At 35.1% G+C, this 17,251-nt stretch overlaps 1 protein-coding gene across 3 annotated transcripts in view; it reads right to left on the reverse strand.

Annotated features, from left to right (window-relative positions):
- thrap3a (thyroid hormone receptor associated protein 3a) overlaps window positions 1-17,003 on the reverse strand; it is a 26,731-nt gene extending 9,728 nt beyond the window's left edge. For 2 of the 3 annotated variants that reach the window (XM_073847391.1, XM_073847390.1), the window contains exons 1-3: window positions 16,706-17,003; window positions 7,984-8,145; window positions 306-1,139 (exon numbers count right to left, since the gene is read on the reverse strand). In XM_073847391.1, the coding sequence (XP_073703492.1) occupies window positions 306-1,139; window positions 7,984-8,117 (968 nt within the window). In that variant the 5' untranslated portion in view covers window positions 8,118-8,145; window positions 16,706-17,003. Of the gene's footprint in view, window positions 1-305; window positions 1,140-4,665; window positions 4,796-7,983; window positions 8,146-16,705 lie in introns of those variants that run through there. The other variant, XM_073847392.1, reaches the window with a different exon arrangement.
- Between the last annotated feature and the right edge of the window lie 248 nt (window positions 17,004-17,251).

The following is a 17,251-nucleotide window of genomic DNA, read 5'->3' on the forward strand; positions in this document are numbered from 1 at the left end:
ATTGTTGCCTTTTTTGTAGGATAGCACAGTATATATTGACAGGAAACAAAGTGGGAGAGAGAAGGGGGATAGGATTGGGAAAGGACCATGAGCCGGGACTCAAACTCGGGTCGCCCAAAGCACAATTGCACTATATGTCGATGTGCTTCCCATGAAGCTATTGGCACCGAAAATATTACTGTAATTATATTTAAATAAATGTAGCCTCGGTAACCCTAAGAGAGTTTTTTTATTCCAAACTTTTAGGTAGTGTAAAAATTGATAAATAAACAACACATACTTCCATTAAAAGAAAGCAGACTTACTTCAGAAACGCAGCGGAGATAGCAATTGTATCATCTGTCTGTTGGTCAATATTTGTAAAGAGCCCAAAACCATTGAAAACTGGTGTAAGGCTTTTCTTTATGGGGCTGGTGTTTGAAGGTGCAGTTTCAACATTCTGCCAGGTGGTTGCACCTCGATGAGGAGCATTATGAGCAGGACTTGTCTCGTTGGTTGAAGAGTCAATGGGTTGGTCACTAGTGACAGTGGAGCAAACCTGCGGACTTGCCTTTTTAGGACTAGTGTCATGATTCATCAAAACCTGACATTTCTCCACAGTCCTGTCTCCATCAGAGTTCCCTTCGGCCGCAGGAGAGCTTCCCACCTGCTCTGCCAGAGCCCCATCTCCTCCTCCTCGGATTTCTTCGGGCACAGAGATGTCCTCTCTTGCATTTTTGCAAATGCGTTTGGCAGACCCAGAGTTGGAGGAGGAAGAATGGTGCGACTGTGGCGATCTCCCTGAGGACGATCTGTCAGAGCGGCGGGAATGGCTGCGGGGCTGTGGACTGTTCGACTGCTTCTTGGGAGAGCGTGAACGGCCCCTCTTGGGGCTGTTGCCGTGGTACTGCTGCTGTTGATGCTGAGGGTGCTGCCGGAAGTTCTGCCAGTTTTTGTGACGATAGTTATTATATCCACCCCTTCCACCACGCTGAAAGCGGCCACGGAAAAAGCCCTGACCTCTGCCCCGGAAATAATATGGCCTCCGGAAGCCTCTGTGGTTGCCTCGAAACTCCCGTTGGTTCTGGTACTCCCGTGTGTGGTTCCGCTCCCGGTTGTGGGGCGGAGAATGGGACCTTGACCGAGAGCGAGACCTAGAGCTTAAAGACAACAAAAGGAAGAACTGAGCCAACAAAACTCTAGAGGATATAGAAAATGAGACAAAATTACATATGCTATTGTGTTTTACTTACTACATGGAATCCAAAGAGTACAAAAAACACTATAAAAGCTACATAAAAGTAACCTATACATAGGCTAACCAGATTTTCCCAAAACAGTCCAGCTCTTTTTTAAGTGTGCTGACTTATTAAGAAAAAAAATCATGATTTGTCCCGTATTTCAACATTTCTTTACAACTAGGTTATCAGAGCAGGTATTAGTAGTGTTCTATCACGCGAGAAAAGTCTAATTAAAGGTAGCCAGGCTTGTCGTAGAATGAAATTGCCATCCAATAACAATTTGTTATCAATTAACTTGCAGTTAGTGAAGGCGGGATAAGTGAAATCACACTAAATGACACGCCAAAAGCACGCGCACAATCCCAGTTCTCTTAGACAGCGCACGATTAGTTCTCTTTGTGCCTACATTGTCAAATACACACACAGTTGTCAAAAAGTCCATCGTGTGGAGTATCTCACAAAAATACAGTCAGTTGTAGCTTAAGTAAATGTAAAACGGGTGAAAACCAGATTTGTGTCAGTATATTACTTCAATGCATTCGGTCTTAAAGGGACAGCAACCTAATTAAAGACCTGTCTGTGTCATGTCAATGTTAATCAAACAACACAAGATGTATGCATGTTAAATAAACCTACTGTATTTGAAAAACGCGTTTATCTTCATTCTTAATTTGCATCTTTGCTCTTGTTTATATAATAAAAACAACTATAAACAGTACACTACCAGTCAAATGTTTTTGAACAGTAAGGTTTTTAATAGGGCTGCAACTAACAATTTTTTTAATAATCGATTAGTTGGTCGATAATTTTTTCGATTAATCGATTAGTTGGCTTAAAAATTAAAAAGATTTTTTTTGTCAAAATCACACTATTCCACATTCTGAATGCTATGAAAACACAGTGCTTAACAATTTATTAGACCACCTGTCGTAATAAAGAGAAAAGACAAATATCTGAAGAAAAACACACTATAACTATAACAAGCATAAAATAGAAAGTTTTCATGCTGAGGATGCAAACGGATCTGTCAAAGTGCCTCACAGGGCAAGCCATTACGCTATTAGCTTAAAGTTTAAAAGAAGGAATTCTCATGTTTTGGGATCACGCAACTCTCCTGCAGCATCTCATTCTGTTTCCTACACTATTTTTAGATGCATTGTGTCTACAGAAATGCGTCATTCAGTGCTGTAATTTGACATGATTCTCTGAAGTTGAACGTGCACTGTGGGCGGACCCGATTAATCGATAATGAGAATTGTTGTCGCCGATTTTCATTATCGATAATAACCGATTTTATCGATTAGTTGTTGCAGCCCTAATTTTTAATGCTTCATTTATTTGATCCAGAGTGCAGCAAAAACAGTACAATTGTGAAATATTTTTACTATATTTAAATAGATTTGAAAAGGTAATTTATTACTGTGTTTCAAAGCTGAATTTTTAGAATTATTACTCCAGTTGCATGATCCTTCAAAAATCATTCTAATATTTTGATTTACTGATTATTTTTTTTATTTTGATTATTATTATTATTATGTTAAAAACTTCTCAGGTTTCTTTGGTGATTAGAAAGTTCAGACGAACACCATTTATCTGAAATAGAAATCTTTGTAAAACTATAAATGTCTTCATCTTCAATTTAAAGCATCCTTACTACTTGACTCCAAGCTTCTGAATGGTATGGTGTATAATTTTACAAAGGCTTTTTATTTCAGATAAATGCTGATCTTTGGATCTTTCTTTTCACCAAAGTATCCTGAAAAAAATTGACTGTTTCTTAAACATCAAATCAGCATATTAGAATGATTTCTGAAGAATCATGTTCTTAAACAGTAAAAATATTTCAAAATTACTGTTTTTGCTGTCCTTTAGATCGAATAAATGCAGGCTTGGTGAGCAGGAGAAACATTACAAATCCTACTGTTCAAAAACTTTTGACTGGTAGTGTATATGTGACCCTGGACCACAAAACCAGTCTTAAGTCGCTGGGGTATATTTGTAGCAATAGCCAAAAATACATTGCATGGGTTAAAATTTTAGATTTTTTTTTTATGCCAAAAATCATTAAGAAATTAAGTAAAGTTCATGTTCCATGAAGATTTTTTGTAAAATTCCTACTGTAAACATATCAAAATTTAATTTTTGATTTGTAATAGGCATTGTTAAGAACCTAATTTGGACAACTTTAAAGGTGATTTTCTCAGTCTTTTTGATTTTTTTGCATCCTCAGATTTCTGATTTCAAATAGATGTATCTCAGCCAAATATTGTCCTATCCTAACAAACCATACATCAATAGAAAGCTTATTTATTGAGCTTTCATATGATGTATATATCTCATTTTTGTCAAATTTAACCTTATGACTGGTTTTGTGGTCCAGGGTCACATATGTGAATATAACACAGATATCATAAAATAAAATTTCACAAATTTCCCACCCGTCCCACCATGAGAAATCTGGTCACCCTATCTATATATTTTCTTCTGGAGTCTTATGATAGCTCTGTGTGACGATCAACAGACCAGAGAGTTTCACAGGTAATCTGTATCTCCGTTGCAGATCTCAAATCAAATTTTATTCAAATGTAATTTGGTTATAATGTCAAGACATTTGATTATGAGACACTGTAGAATGATGTTTGATTTATTGAAGTCCAACCTGAGGCCTTAGGTCATAATAAAAGTTTCTCTTATAAGAATTGTAATAGTAATAATAACAAATAAATAATAAAAAGGTTTATATCCCTTTAAAACTAGAATTATAACTGATAACATTTATTTCTAAAAATAAAAGGACAACCAATACAGCAATACAATTGTACAAATATACAAACAAAATTGTTCTGTATATTCTATAACTGTGAATTCAGCTGTTTCAACTATTTAAGATCAATAATTAGTGTAACATTATTTCACAGCATTCATACACGGCTGATATGACCAATCACAATTAAAATCTCTGGGTGCAAGATCAACTTCAGCCACACGGTGGCCCTGTTGTACTATTTATAAACACATCTACAGTCTTGTCTCTGTAAGACAGTCCATATCGGCATGTCTTAACAAATCACAAACTGATAATTCATTAAACAACTTGCACATGCAAGTATTTCACACTGTGCATTGCACTCTGACCTATAACATTTTGAAAAATATATAGTTCATAGAATAAAGTCTCATTGGAAACTAAACAGAAACATTTCAACAATATGCACACATTAACCATGTTAGACCATAAAATTACAGACAGCATGCAATTATGTCTAGCATTGTGTTATTAAAACCTGTCATACTAGTACAGTGGAATTTTTCGCCATTTGGAAAGTGAAACAGTGTTGCAAATGATTATCTAACTAAAGCACCCTGCAACCAGTTTACAATCCAACAAACCACAAACATAATGACATTAGCAATAATCTACCGTTTCGGCTGGTTTTGTACTCACCTGATGCGTTTTTTCATTGGAAAACAGAGTGAGAAAGTAGTGCACAGAGCAACATGATACTCTCACAGTGAGCAAGAGGGACTTTGCATCTCCTCTAGTGAGCGCGGATGGAAAGAGTCAGTCACATGGGTCATATGGGAGAGATTTCTACTTTCTTTCTACGAAGCAAAGAGGAGGTTCTCAGCCTGCCAGTTACAACACATTAGCTTTGCAGAGAGAGCTTTACTGAAAGTAACAATTACAACAGCTCCCTTATATGAAAAGCTGTTTATCCACTAGTTAACTAAAGTTGGAATGCAAATTCTTTCGTTGTTTAGTCACTCTCATGTAATTTAAAATATATATCATTTTCTCTCTTCTGGGAAGCACAAAAGCAGACATTTTAATTTTACTGATTGCACTTTTCAAATGGAAATTAAGACATTTAATGTTTAAAAAGGGTACAAAGGCAACATAAAAATTCTTCTGCAGTCATATGATAGCTTTATGAGAAGAATGGGTCAAATTTATGGCATTATTGAATGAAAACCTTGATATTGTTGCTCACATCTCACAAGATGATCAATGAATAATGACCGTTTTTGGTCTGTTTGTCACACAAATGACTAAAGAAGCCTTGAAATACAGTACAGTTGAGATCAAAAGTTTACACCCCCTTTCAGAATCTGCAATTATTTTACTAAAATAAAAGGGGTCATTCAAAATGCATGTTATTGTTTATTTAGCACTGACCTGAATAAGATATTTCACATAAAAGATTTTTACATATAGTCCACAAGAGAAAATAATAGTTGATTTTAAAAATGACCCTGTTCAAAAGTTTACATCCCCTTGATTCTTAATACTGTGTTTATACATGAATAATCCACAGCGGTGTTTTTTGTTTAGTGATAGTTGTTCATGAGTCCCTTGCTTGTCCTGAACAGTTAAACTGCCTGCTGTTCTTCAGAAAAATCCTTCAGGTCCCACAAATTCTTTGGTTTTCCAGCATTTTTGTCTAATTGAAACTTTCCAACAATGACTGTATGATTTTGAGATCCATCTTTTCCCACTGAGGACAACTGAAGGACTCATATGCAACAATTACAGAAGGTTCAAACACTCACTGATGCTCCAGAACGAAAAAACATTCATTGAGAGCTGGGGGCGAAAACTTTTGAACAGAATGGAAATGTGTACATTTTTCTTATTTTGCCTAAATATCATATTTTTTTTCATTTAGTACTGCCCTTCAGAGGCTACAGAAGATAGTTACATGTTTCTCACAAGATTAAATGTCAAATTTATCCTAATCTTCAAATTCAAAAAGTAATGCATCATGTGGAGCATCAGTGAACGTTTGAACCTTCTGTAATAGTTGCATATGAGTCCTTCAGTTGTCCTCAGTGTGAAAAGATGGATCTCAAAATCATACAGCCATTGTTGAAAAGGGTTCAAACACACAAAAATGCTGGACAACCAAAGAATTTGTGGGACCTGAAGGATTTTTCTGAAGAACAGCGGGCAGTTAAATTGTTCAGGACATACAAGGGACTTATGAGCAACCACACTAAACAAAAAAAAAAAAACAGCTGTGGATCATTCAAGTAACAACACAGTATTAAGAATCAAGGGGGTGTAAACTTTTGAACAGGGTCATTTTTTAAATTTCAACTATTATTTTCTTTTGTGGACTATATGTAAACATCTTTTATGTGAAATACCTTATGTAGGTCAGTACTAAATAAACAATAACATGCATTTTCTATGATCCCTCTTATTTTGGTAAAATTATTAACAGTTTGCAGATTCTGAAAAGGGAATGTAAATTTTTGACCTCAACTGTATAAGTTTTAAAACCTGTAGTTTAACTGTAATTGCACTTGAAAAAAGCAACTTGAAAAAAATCTACATGACGGTGAGTAAATGATAAAAAAATTACCCTTTGTTTTTTTTTTCAAAAACAGGGTGTTTATAATTTGGAAATGACTGCATTTTCATCCACTTATGACCTGATGACCATGAGTTTTATTTGGACAGTTTGACTTCATTCAAAACAGCTATGCTTCCTTTTTATGACATGCATGCATCAAGCTTTTTCCATCAGCGATGTCACTTTGAAACTGTGGTCAGCAATGACAGGCCAGGCTCAGAAGATTTCCCTTGCAAATAAGGGATCTCAGAATTTGTTCTCAAAGTATACTGTCAACCACACAGGAAAAAGGATCCATGCTTATGGAAAAAAAAAAATCATGGGTCCTCCAAAAAAAATTTAAAACAAAAAAACCAAAGCACCACAAGTATGTATCCGTTTGTGTCTAATAGAGAGCAGCAGTTTTTTGGCAGGGACGATTTACATTTGGCTACCTAACGGGCTCCACTGTGCTGTAAGCACAAAACCAGCAGTTCTGTGAGAATGTGCAGCGAAGTACAATTTTAGCACGGGAAATAAGAAAGTGTGGTGAGCCTTTCCAAAGCCACAGCCCTTCCCAAATATCAGAGTTTATGCAATGCTGACGAACACGTGGGGAGTAAAATCACAGTGACTGTGCAGCCCCTTTTCAACAAGTGAGGAAGCCAGAGTAAAGGCGTTATAAAAGCACAGAGTATGGAGGTGTATCTTACATAACTTCGGCCTGGCAGCTCCGGCTAGACGGCTGAGACTGGCATTGGAATATTGATTTTAATTTAAAATGAGTCATGGATGGGAAGCCGCGCATGAGTCACATGGCATGTGTTTACAATGAAGTTCCATTGTGTGTTTACGAACAACGTGAGAAGTTAAGAGTTTGCCAGCTCACTTAGTTTTTAAGCACATCTGTCAAGACACAGTAAGTGTTATTGTGTTGTACTTTGTTCTTAAGTTCATTGCTTACTAAGCACAAGATTATAAGTAGACCCAGATGAAATCTTTCTTTTTGCATTTTCTGGGTTTATTTATTGCAGAACTGTGAGCTAATTCCATGTGGGCCTGATTGTAAGACAGCCTGAAATCTGACTCAATATGACTCAATAGTCAGGAAAATGGAAATGATTACTGTTGATTACTTTTTCAGTGATAATTTAATTAGTTTTTCCATTTAGAATTTGTATTACCAAACATCCCTTCATTTGGTTACATATTTAAATCCACAACACGTCACTGAAAGTAATGACTGAAACTTGAAAGTACAAATTTTGATCAAAACTGAAATTAACAATCGAAACCAACTCCTTCATCCAACATCTGCACACATCTGCTTTGTATGCTGCAGTAACAGAAACCATCAAATTTTTAATTGATTGCAAAGCCAGTAGCTATTTTGTATATCTATTTTGATAAGCATACCAGACACTTACACATATCTGCGCTTCCTGGTTCTAGATCTAGAGCTGCTTTGTGATCTGGAGCGGGAGCGAGAATCAGAACGGGATCTTGATCTGGAGGCCGATCGAGAGCGAGACCTGGACTCTGATTTCTGCGTCTTAGACATTGTCGCTTGTGGCCTCTCACATATGTGCCTGTAAAAAAACAAAAAACATTCAGAGCAGCAAATTAAAGAAAAGACGTTAGTAATCATGAAGTAATAAAAATGGTTTTATGAGCTGTAGCCATGCTTAATTCTCAATTTTGTTTTTAATCAATTGTACTTTCAGAACAAAAGCAAGGAAAACAGAGTTTCTAGTGTTCCAAGGGCTTGCTTGATTTAAAAAAATTGTATGTAAATCATCTTTCATCCATCTACAATGAGATTTTCCTCCAGGACATTCAGATGGCTTGGCTGGGCAGTATTAAAAATTTCCATATCTTTAAATCATAGATTGTCAAGCTACTGCTTGGGAAAAAAAAAAGGTTTGTTTAAAGGCACAGCAGGAATTAATTATGGAATAAGGAGTGGATGTAAATGTACAAGGTTGTTCAAGTTTATGTGAGGGATAATCAACAGACAGTCTGTCATTATTCTGTCATTTTATGTTTATTTTGTGATAATGACTGGCTAACTGTACATTAGGCCACTCATTACACAGCTAAATATTTATTTAGCTCAGTCTCTCCTCAAAATATTGGATGAGAAAATAAATTGTAGTACAAAAATTAAACAATGCCAATATTACAAAATATAACTTTTTAGTGAGTGTATAAATGTATAAATCACTCGGGTTTTTTTTCTAAATAAACATTGTCCAACAGTGATACCAGGTAAGTTTACAGTGGGAGTCCACGTCTCTTTAGCCTCCCCTGAGCCCATTGAGTTTTAACAGACCCGCTAAAGCATGCGGTGGGGGTAATTGAGAATGAATGGGGGAAAGTCACGTGAGAGAAGACAATGCCTCCATCTCAATATGATTAGATATGGTTGTGTTCAGATGTGATTGGTTCATGCGATAAATCCTGTGCTTGTGTGTGTTTGCGAATCAGTCTGAATGAACAATATAATGCCGTTAATGGGAAGACTAACTTTAAATAGTAAGTAAACAACTCACACACTTAGATATAACCACTTCATGTCAAAATGGAATGAAAACATGATCTGCGGGAGTTTCAGCTTGGTTAAATTTAAAATAAATCTATATTTATATTGATATTTATATTTAATATTTATCAAGCTTTAAAGACTGATAATCTGAAAAATGTTCAAATAGTTTAAAGTTAATTATTAAAAAAAATAGATGAATGTAAGTTCACAAATAAAATATATTGCTTAAATTGTTACTGTCTTGGGTTATTATTTTGGAAAAAATATAAAATGCTTAAAAACACTAACTTGATCAGATTCATATTTGGCTTTAATAAATAGAATACTGATTACTGTTAAAATATAAAATATAATTGTTTATTTAAACAAGAAAATGTGACTGCAACATGAATTTATATTTGATTTGAAAGGGAAAAGAAACATCCCCGCACACTACCGCGCCAGTTTGATGTTGAAGTAACAGTGAAACATTTGGGTTCCAGAAGTAAAAACCTCATTATTTCCTCCATATGAGTTCTTTTTGATTTAGAACTTAAATACTTTTTTGCTTCAAATCAAACTTTGTAATGTTGTGATTCACCATCTAGCTGGTTGGTTTGATTCATGGCTTATGAATCTTAAATGAAGACAAAAACGAACCGGAAAAACACTTCTGAAACCAACATCACTGAAAAACAAGATCAAAGCACTGCATTTCACGTTTGACCAATTGGAATCAAGTATTTTAAAGCAGTGTGTAACTTCTGTACCAACAGGAATGCAAAAAAAAAAATGACGGGGGAAATCCGCTTAAAAAAAATCTTGCAAGATTTTAGCTTTAATCAATCCGACTTTCTTTAAGCCAAAAAGATTTAAATATACACTGTATGTGTTGAGTTTACTGACAAGGACGAATGTGAGGAAATGCTACAAGTTTGGCAGAGCAGATGTAAAATGATGCCACATTAGCATGGAGGCGAGAATGATTTACTGCCTCTTTAATGTTATCCCCAATGTATTTAAAGAGGTGTTGAAAGGTGATTCTGTCTATTGTCCGTCATCTTTACCCTCCACAAATGCCCTCGACTGTTTCGCTGGACTCACACTTGGGTTTTTACCATAGGGAACTCTAGCGATCAAAGAGAGGCAGCACCGCGGCTCAAAATAGACTCGCACCAGAGATAAAGAGAGAGCTTTTGAGTTCAGTGCGATGGCTGCAAATATCCATATTATAAGCTGCACATTGACTGCTTGTCATCATACCTGTCATGATTAATCATAGATGCACAAATGCACATTATGATAGATCTGTATGAATGTTATAGGATAGCACAATTAATTAAAGTTATTAAACATAGATTGAAATCTAGTCTATATTTATTTGCTATCTTTGCACTCATTACTAAGTGCGACACTGGCAAGCTATTCGTTTATTTTCTCTGCATGGAAAGCGTCTGATGACGCATTGCAAACAATTAGCTGTCACTCAACTGATCCATTAGGACTGCTGACATATGGATCTCAGATAGATCCACAGAAATAGACCTATAAGGCCCGTTCACACCATGAACGATAATGATAACTATATCAGCATACACACTAATGGATGATAACATTCTGATTATTCTAAGTGCATAATGCACTTACAATGTCTGCTGCTTTAAAGGTATCCCAGGGTATTTAGACTTACTGAAATATGTAGTGGAAAACCCATGAAAGATTAACGTTACTTTAAAAATCCACATTGTTTCATAAATATTTTAGACTATGGGGGACAAGCGTGCTGCCAGGATGGCATCTAGCATTTCTTGTCTCTGCCATTTGTAAGCTCTTTCAGTAGCTGTGGTTCGCATCAGGGCTAAAGAGAACAAAGACGCAGGTCTTTAGGAAGTTTTATTCGTCCACAGGCATCTTCCCATTCTTTTTTCTTCTTCTTATCGCTAGGAAAGCAGTGAAGACTTACATAGCTTCTCTTGTTGTCCTTGGTCGACAATTGTAAGTAAAGCCGCACAATGTGGCATCCTATCAGTATATTTTTGAGTTGTGTTGCAGTAAAAATAGCAACAAGTAGTGGCAGTAGCTCACTGAGTGCAACTGTTTCATGTCAGCAAAATAATGGCGCCCCTCATAGTCTAAAATATGTACAGTATCAGGGTTTGTACAGATAATGTAAAATTACATTACACAATAACACAATATCTTCTCTTTCAAATTCTAAAAAAGATAAATAGATAAATATATACTAAAAATGGCAAAAAAGTATAGTAAATGTATACTTCACTTTTATTATAGTAAAATCCTAATTAATTTTCCTAATATTTGTGTACTTTTTCTCTTTTTTTTTTTACTTTTTGTTTTTATAACTGTACTCCCCTAATGATCTGATGTTTTCTACTGTTTAAGATTTTTTTTTTTTAAATCAAAATCGAAATCTGATCTGAAACAAAAGATTCGCCATAAGTGCTCCAAAGTCCTGATTTGAATCAAATGATTCGTGATTCATGCTCCGAAGTTCTGATCTGAATAAAGATTTGCAAACCATTATTTCAGATCAGGACTCAATTCGCTAAATGATTCACAAACCTGTTCTGTTCTAAATCAAATAATTTGCGATATGGGCTCTGAAGTCCGGATCTGAATCAAATGATTCGCAATTTGAAGTCCTGATCTAAGACAAACAATTTGCGAATCCCCTCTGAAGTTCCGATCTGAATCAAATGATTCATGATTTGAAGTCCCGATCTAAGACAAATGATTCGATATTTACAAAGGTCCGATCTAAATCAAATGATTCGCGATGTGAAGTCCCGATCCAAGACAAATTGCGAATCCCCTTCGAAGTTCCAATCTAAATAAAATGATTTGTGACATGATCCGATTGTATCACTTAAAAGAACACTCCAATTTTTTTGGAAATAGGCTAATTCTACAACTCCCCCCGAGTTAATAAGTTGATTTTTACCATATTGAAATCCATTCAGCCAATCTCCTGTTCTGGCGATATCACTTTTAGCATTAGTAACTACACTCCCATTCTGGCGTAATAGTCAAGGAAGTTTGCTGCCGTAATATGGCCGAAGCAGGCGCAGTAATATTACGTCCATATTACAGCAGCAAACTTCCTTGACTATTACGCCGGAATGGGAGTGTAGTTCCTAATCTTATCGGCCTAGAAAATCGCATCTTTACATTTCGCTTGAAATTAATGATTCAATCATAAGTTTGAATCAATCTGAGCGGTTCCAACATAAATGACTCAATTGATTTGGTTCATCTGTTCCACTTTTCTTCAGCTATGTTTACACAACATTGTCAGTACTACTACTGGCTTAGCTCACTAGTTTTATGATATTAACTGAAATAAGCAGAAAAAAAATGTGCTGATTGAAAAAATTGACACTTATTTCATAGATATTGTCTTTTAATTATGAATATTGCTATTTTTAAGGGCTTTCCAGACCTTAAATCTAAAAAAGTCAAATTCATGTACTTCAAGCACTTTAAGCTCTTGTACGAACCCTGTATGTATAAAACAATGTGGATTTTTTAAATAACAAATCTTTCACGGGTTTTCTACTACATAGTTCAGTAAGAGACATAATTTATGTCATATTAGGCCATAAAAGTCGTAATACCTGTGGTTCACTTTAAATCGGTCTTCTGATTGGCTGTCAATATTTTATTTATTCACCAGCTGAAAATACATTATTTAAAAGTGATTCCACATTCCACTACATTGTTTTTGTGTCGTTATTGTAGTAATTGTGGTGTAGACGGCGCTTTTCTCTTTTAAACTTCTCCAAACTTTATCTCATCTCTTCAACTTCTCTTTTTGAAAACTTTATGGTTATAGTTATCATTCTAGTTGTTAGTGTGACTTGCCCTTTTTGTGTTCCATGACATCCTAGACTTTCTCTTGGCTTGGCTAGTGAAAAAAACAAGCCTCAAGATTTACTCCCATTTTTGGGTAATCCTACATATGACGTGCAATTCACCTTGGCTCTCCAGAAAAGTTATTTGAGAGCTTTTCCTTTTTGAGACTCATCAGAAGTAGCTTTGCACACAGGAAATTGCAGACTGAATGCTTAAGCTACAATTCATTGTGGTATCTTTGTGTACAGCATGCTAGTCTGAGTAGATCCATGCTGCCGTTTTAGTAAACACCGACTGAAATTAACCCAAAGCCTCTTTTTTTTATATTCCTCTTGACTGTTTGTTGGTTTTGGCCAGTAGTGCATAATTTCCTGCAGCCTCCAGACATCCAGACGTTTGGCTTACTATGCAAAGTTTCTAAGCTACTTTACTTCTACTGTATATTGAAGTACTATGGGAACATACTTGGAAGTTTAACTAAAATGAATGTCGCAAGTATGTCAACTAAGTCATCTGGTGCTCAACAACCGAACAGCAACAGTTTCTTGTTCTCCGCACCTGTCTTTAGAGATTAGCAAAGTTAGTTTCAGATGCTTAAAATAGAGATAACAGGAAAATCACACATCACCAGATACTTTCATCTGTATACTGTATAGCTTCCCTTCTGCACATTGACTCATAAGGTTGGAGGAGTCTGATCGTGACACTTTTATGATAATGATTGCATGGGTTATTAAAATGTGTGGGATTCATTTCAAAGCATAGTATCATAGATTAATAATGTGCAGCTGTCTCATAATCCTTCTTTAGCTAATCCTTAATTTTTCTGAGGGGTTCAATAAAGTTTCTACGTGTCTACGTGTCCATATGGAAGTGGAGTGTGGTCTATTGCCTAATCAAAAGGATTTGATAGCTAAAAATGTCTGTGTCAAACATCTCCGGTGGTCATACCCTTGTGCTGTCATTACAACATCACACATGCACACACATCCAAAAGTGACAGCTGCACTTGGACCTCCTCACCTGTTCGATTAAGGGGGAAAGTTGATGTAAACGATGAAGCAACCTGACACGACCACAATATGCTCCCAACACTCAATCAACCGCTCTAACGCTGAGACCACAGATGCGCCAAAATCCCATTTGTTATCTGCATTGGTCAATGCAGCAATAGAGACACTCATCAACAGCCACAGCAACTGCTACATTCTTCCAAAGACTCCACAGATGTGATTAAACCTCTCTGAAGTGTACAAAGCATTTGACTTTTTTTGGAGCCTACAGCTTCTGAGGTAAACATTTGATTGATTGTGGAGTTTCGAATAAATCTCTTCAGAGACTCTATTAATATATGAAGTATGGGTACGTTGCGTGACATTGCATGAACTTGAGAAGCTCTATGGTTCTTCCTTGCAATAAGCTGCAGCTTCTCAAGGCTCAAAGTGATTCACATCCTGTCATCATTTACTCACCATCATAACGTCGTCTGCATGATTTTCTGTCTTCTTTAGATCGCAAACGTAGATCTTCGCACTGTTTCCCATACACTACCAGTCAAACGTTTTTGAACAGTAAGATTTGTAAGGTTTTTTAAAAAGGTCTGTTTTGCTCATCAAGCCTGCATTTATTTAATTCAAAATGCAGCAAAAGCAGTAATATTGTGAAATATTTTTACTATTTAAAATAACTGCTTTCTATTTGAATATATTGTAAACTGTCATTTATTTTTGTGATTAAAGCTAAATTTTATTCATTTTATTTTATTCATTAATCATTACTCCAGTCTTCAGTGTCACATGATCCTTCAGAAATCATTCTAATATGCTGATTTGCTGTTTAAGAAACAATATTATTATTACTATTTATATTTAAAACAGTTGAGTATTTTTTTTTTTCAGGATTCTTTGATGAATAGAAAGATTTAAAGATCATCATTTATCTGAAATAAAAAGCTTTTGTAACTTTATACACTACCATGCACTACCATGCAAAAGCCTTGAGTTTTTTTGGGAAAGGAATGATAGAAATTAAAACTTTTATTTATTAAGGATGCTTTAAATTGATCAAAAGTGATGATTAAGACATTTATAATGTTATAAAAGATTTCTATTTCAGATAAATGCTATTCTTCTGAACTTTTCTATTCATTAAAGAAATCTGAAAAAATCTACTTGGCTGTTTTAAACATAATAATAATAAAAATAATAATAATAATAATAATAATAAATGTTTTTTGAGCAGCAAATCAGAATATTAAAATTTCTTCTGAAGGATCATGTGACTGGAGTTATGATGCTAAAAATTCTGCTTTGAAACCACAGGAATAAATTATATTTTTAAATACATTTAAATAGAAAACAGTTATTTTAAGTATTAAAAATATTTTACTTTTTTTTGCTGTACTTTGGATCAAATTAATGCAGGCATGGTGAGCAGAAGGGACATCTTTAAAAAACATTAAAAATCTACTGTTCAAAAACTTTTGACTGGTAATGTACATAGTAAGCAAATTGTGACTAAACGCTGTTCAAGCATTCTTTAATGATAGATATGTGTCAGGAGTGGCTTTTGTTTGTGCAAAATTAGGTTGGAAAGATAAGACCAAGGTAAAATCCAAAACCTTGCTTATAGACTAAACTTTTTTTTTAATAATGCTGAGCCTAGTTCAGTGCTGGGCCCTCTTTCATTTTGTGATGACTTGTGTCTCATCTTGCTGTCATCGCTCCATCTGTTAGACTCTGCTGATTTCACAAGGGAACTCACCAGTTGAAGGTCTTCTCTATTTTAGTCTTATATGAGACTGGAGAACTGGATGTAATGATAACTCAGAGCTTCATGTAGTCTGTTTGACAAAACTGATTAAATAATAATTGGGCTGACCAAATTTTCCAAATTACATGAGCTACTGAAAAGGCACGTGGCTGACATGTTATTATTGCAAGAGCACAATTCACAAAACCATAAGTAGTTGGATCGTCTTACAAAATTTACAAGCCCAAAAGCAAACTGTGGTTGAATAGATTTTAGATTATTAAAAAACACGTGGTATCGCACGATGTAAATTCTGACAGACAAAATGTCACTCGTTCAATCTCATCCATCATTAAGACTTTAAAACAAATCTCGTTTTTGTACATTATCAGACATTCCCCTTTAAAAACTGCATAATTCCATAGTAAAACACACACAATAGCATGTCAGGAGCAAAAAGTACATTTAAATTTAAATAATAAATTCATACTCAGGAAAGAAAAAGAAGGAAAATCGGTCCATTTACTTAAGAGATTAAAAACTTACAAAGTAATGCAACTGATTATAAACAGGTATTTTTTAATGTTTGAAACATGGTGTAGAACTATTGTTTTAATTATAAATGTTTTTAAGTTCTTATATCATGCATAGTTTGTCTATTTATTGTTAATAAAAAATAAAAGCTTTACATCTTTGAAAAAGATTTCATGATAGATGTAACTGATGCCAAAAAAGTATCAAACTGATGTTTTCCTTTATAAAACCTTATTATGATAAGCTTTCGAATTTTTACTAGTTATTATTATACCAGTCAAACTGTAGTAACTTGGTATCAGCAACCACTGTCATTAAAAACATGAATTGAAAATCAAAATGAATGAAAATGACACCGTCTCAAAGCTGCGTACATTTTTAAGTAACTATTTCCCAGGCTACAATTTGTAAAAAAAAAAATAAAAAAAAAATAAAAAAAATCTATCTTAGTTTCTAAAAACACTTACCTATACTTCGATATAGTCCAGGATGAGGATATTCATCTGCTGTCAAATGTTACAGATGACTGAAATCGTTTTCCTTGCGTTTTAAAAGAAAAAAAAACACTTTCGTTTTATACTTCAAGCAGCTTTTTAAATCATTCTGACGGAGAAAGCGGCAATATCCAGTCGGCTTCACCTGAAGTATCCGCATTCAAAACGTATTTTAATTCCAAATGACCGACGTCTCGTACTAAGTCGTAACCAAACTGTATAGCCACCCGCGAATACGGTGAACTATTCAAGTCAAATGATGTAAAGCAGCTTTATGTGCTCACAGTCACAGACTGGGGGTGTGACACGAGACTGTGCGATGCAGCGTGGATACTACAGGCTGCTCGGGTCATGTTTCTCTCCTGCCAATCAAACGTCCACTGACAGCTAGCCACGCCCCTAAATGGGTTAAAGAAACAGGCGCACTTTTTTATAATCTATGTACATGGTAGAATCTTATTGTTATTGTTATACAGTGTAATTCATATAAACGGAACAGTAAAAATACAGTAAATATGG

This window comes from Garra rufa, chromosome 9, assembly GCF_049309525.1.
Source record: "Garra rufa chromosome 9, GarRuf1.0, whole genome shotgun sequence".
Classification (NCBI taxonomy): Eukaryota; Metazoa; Chordata; class Actinopteri; order Cypriniformes; family Cyprinidae; genus Garra; species Garra rufa.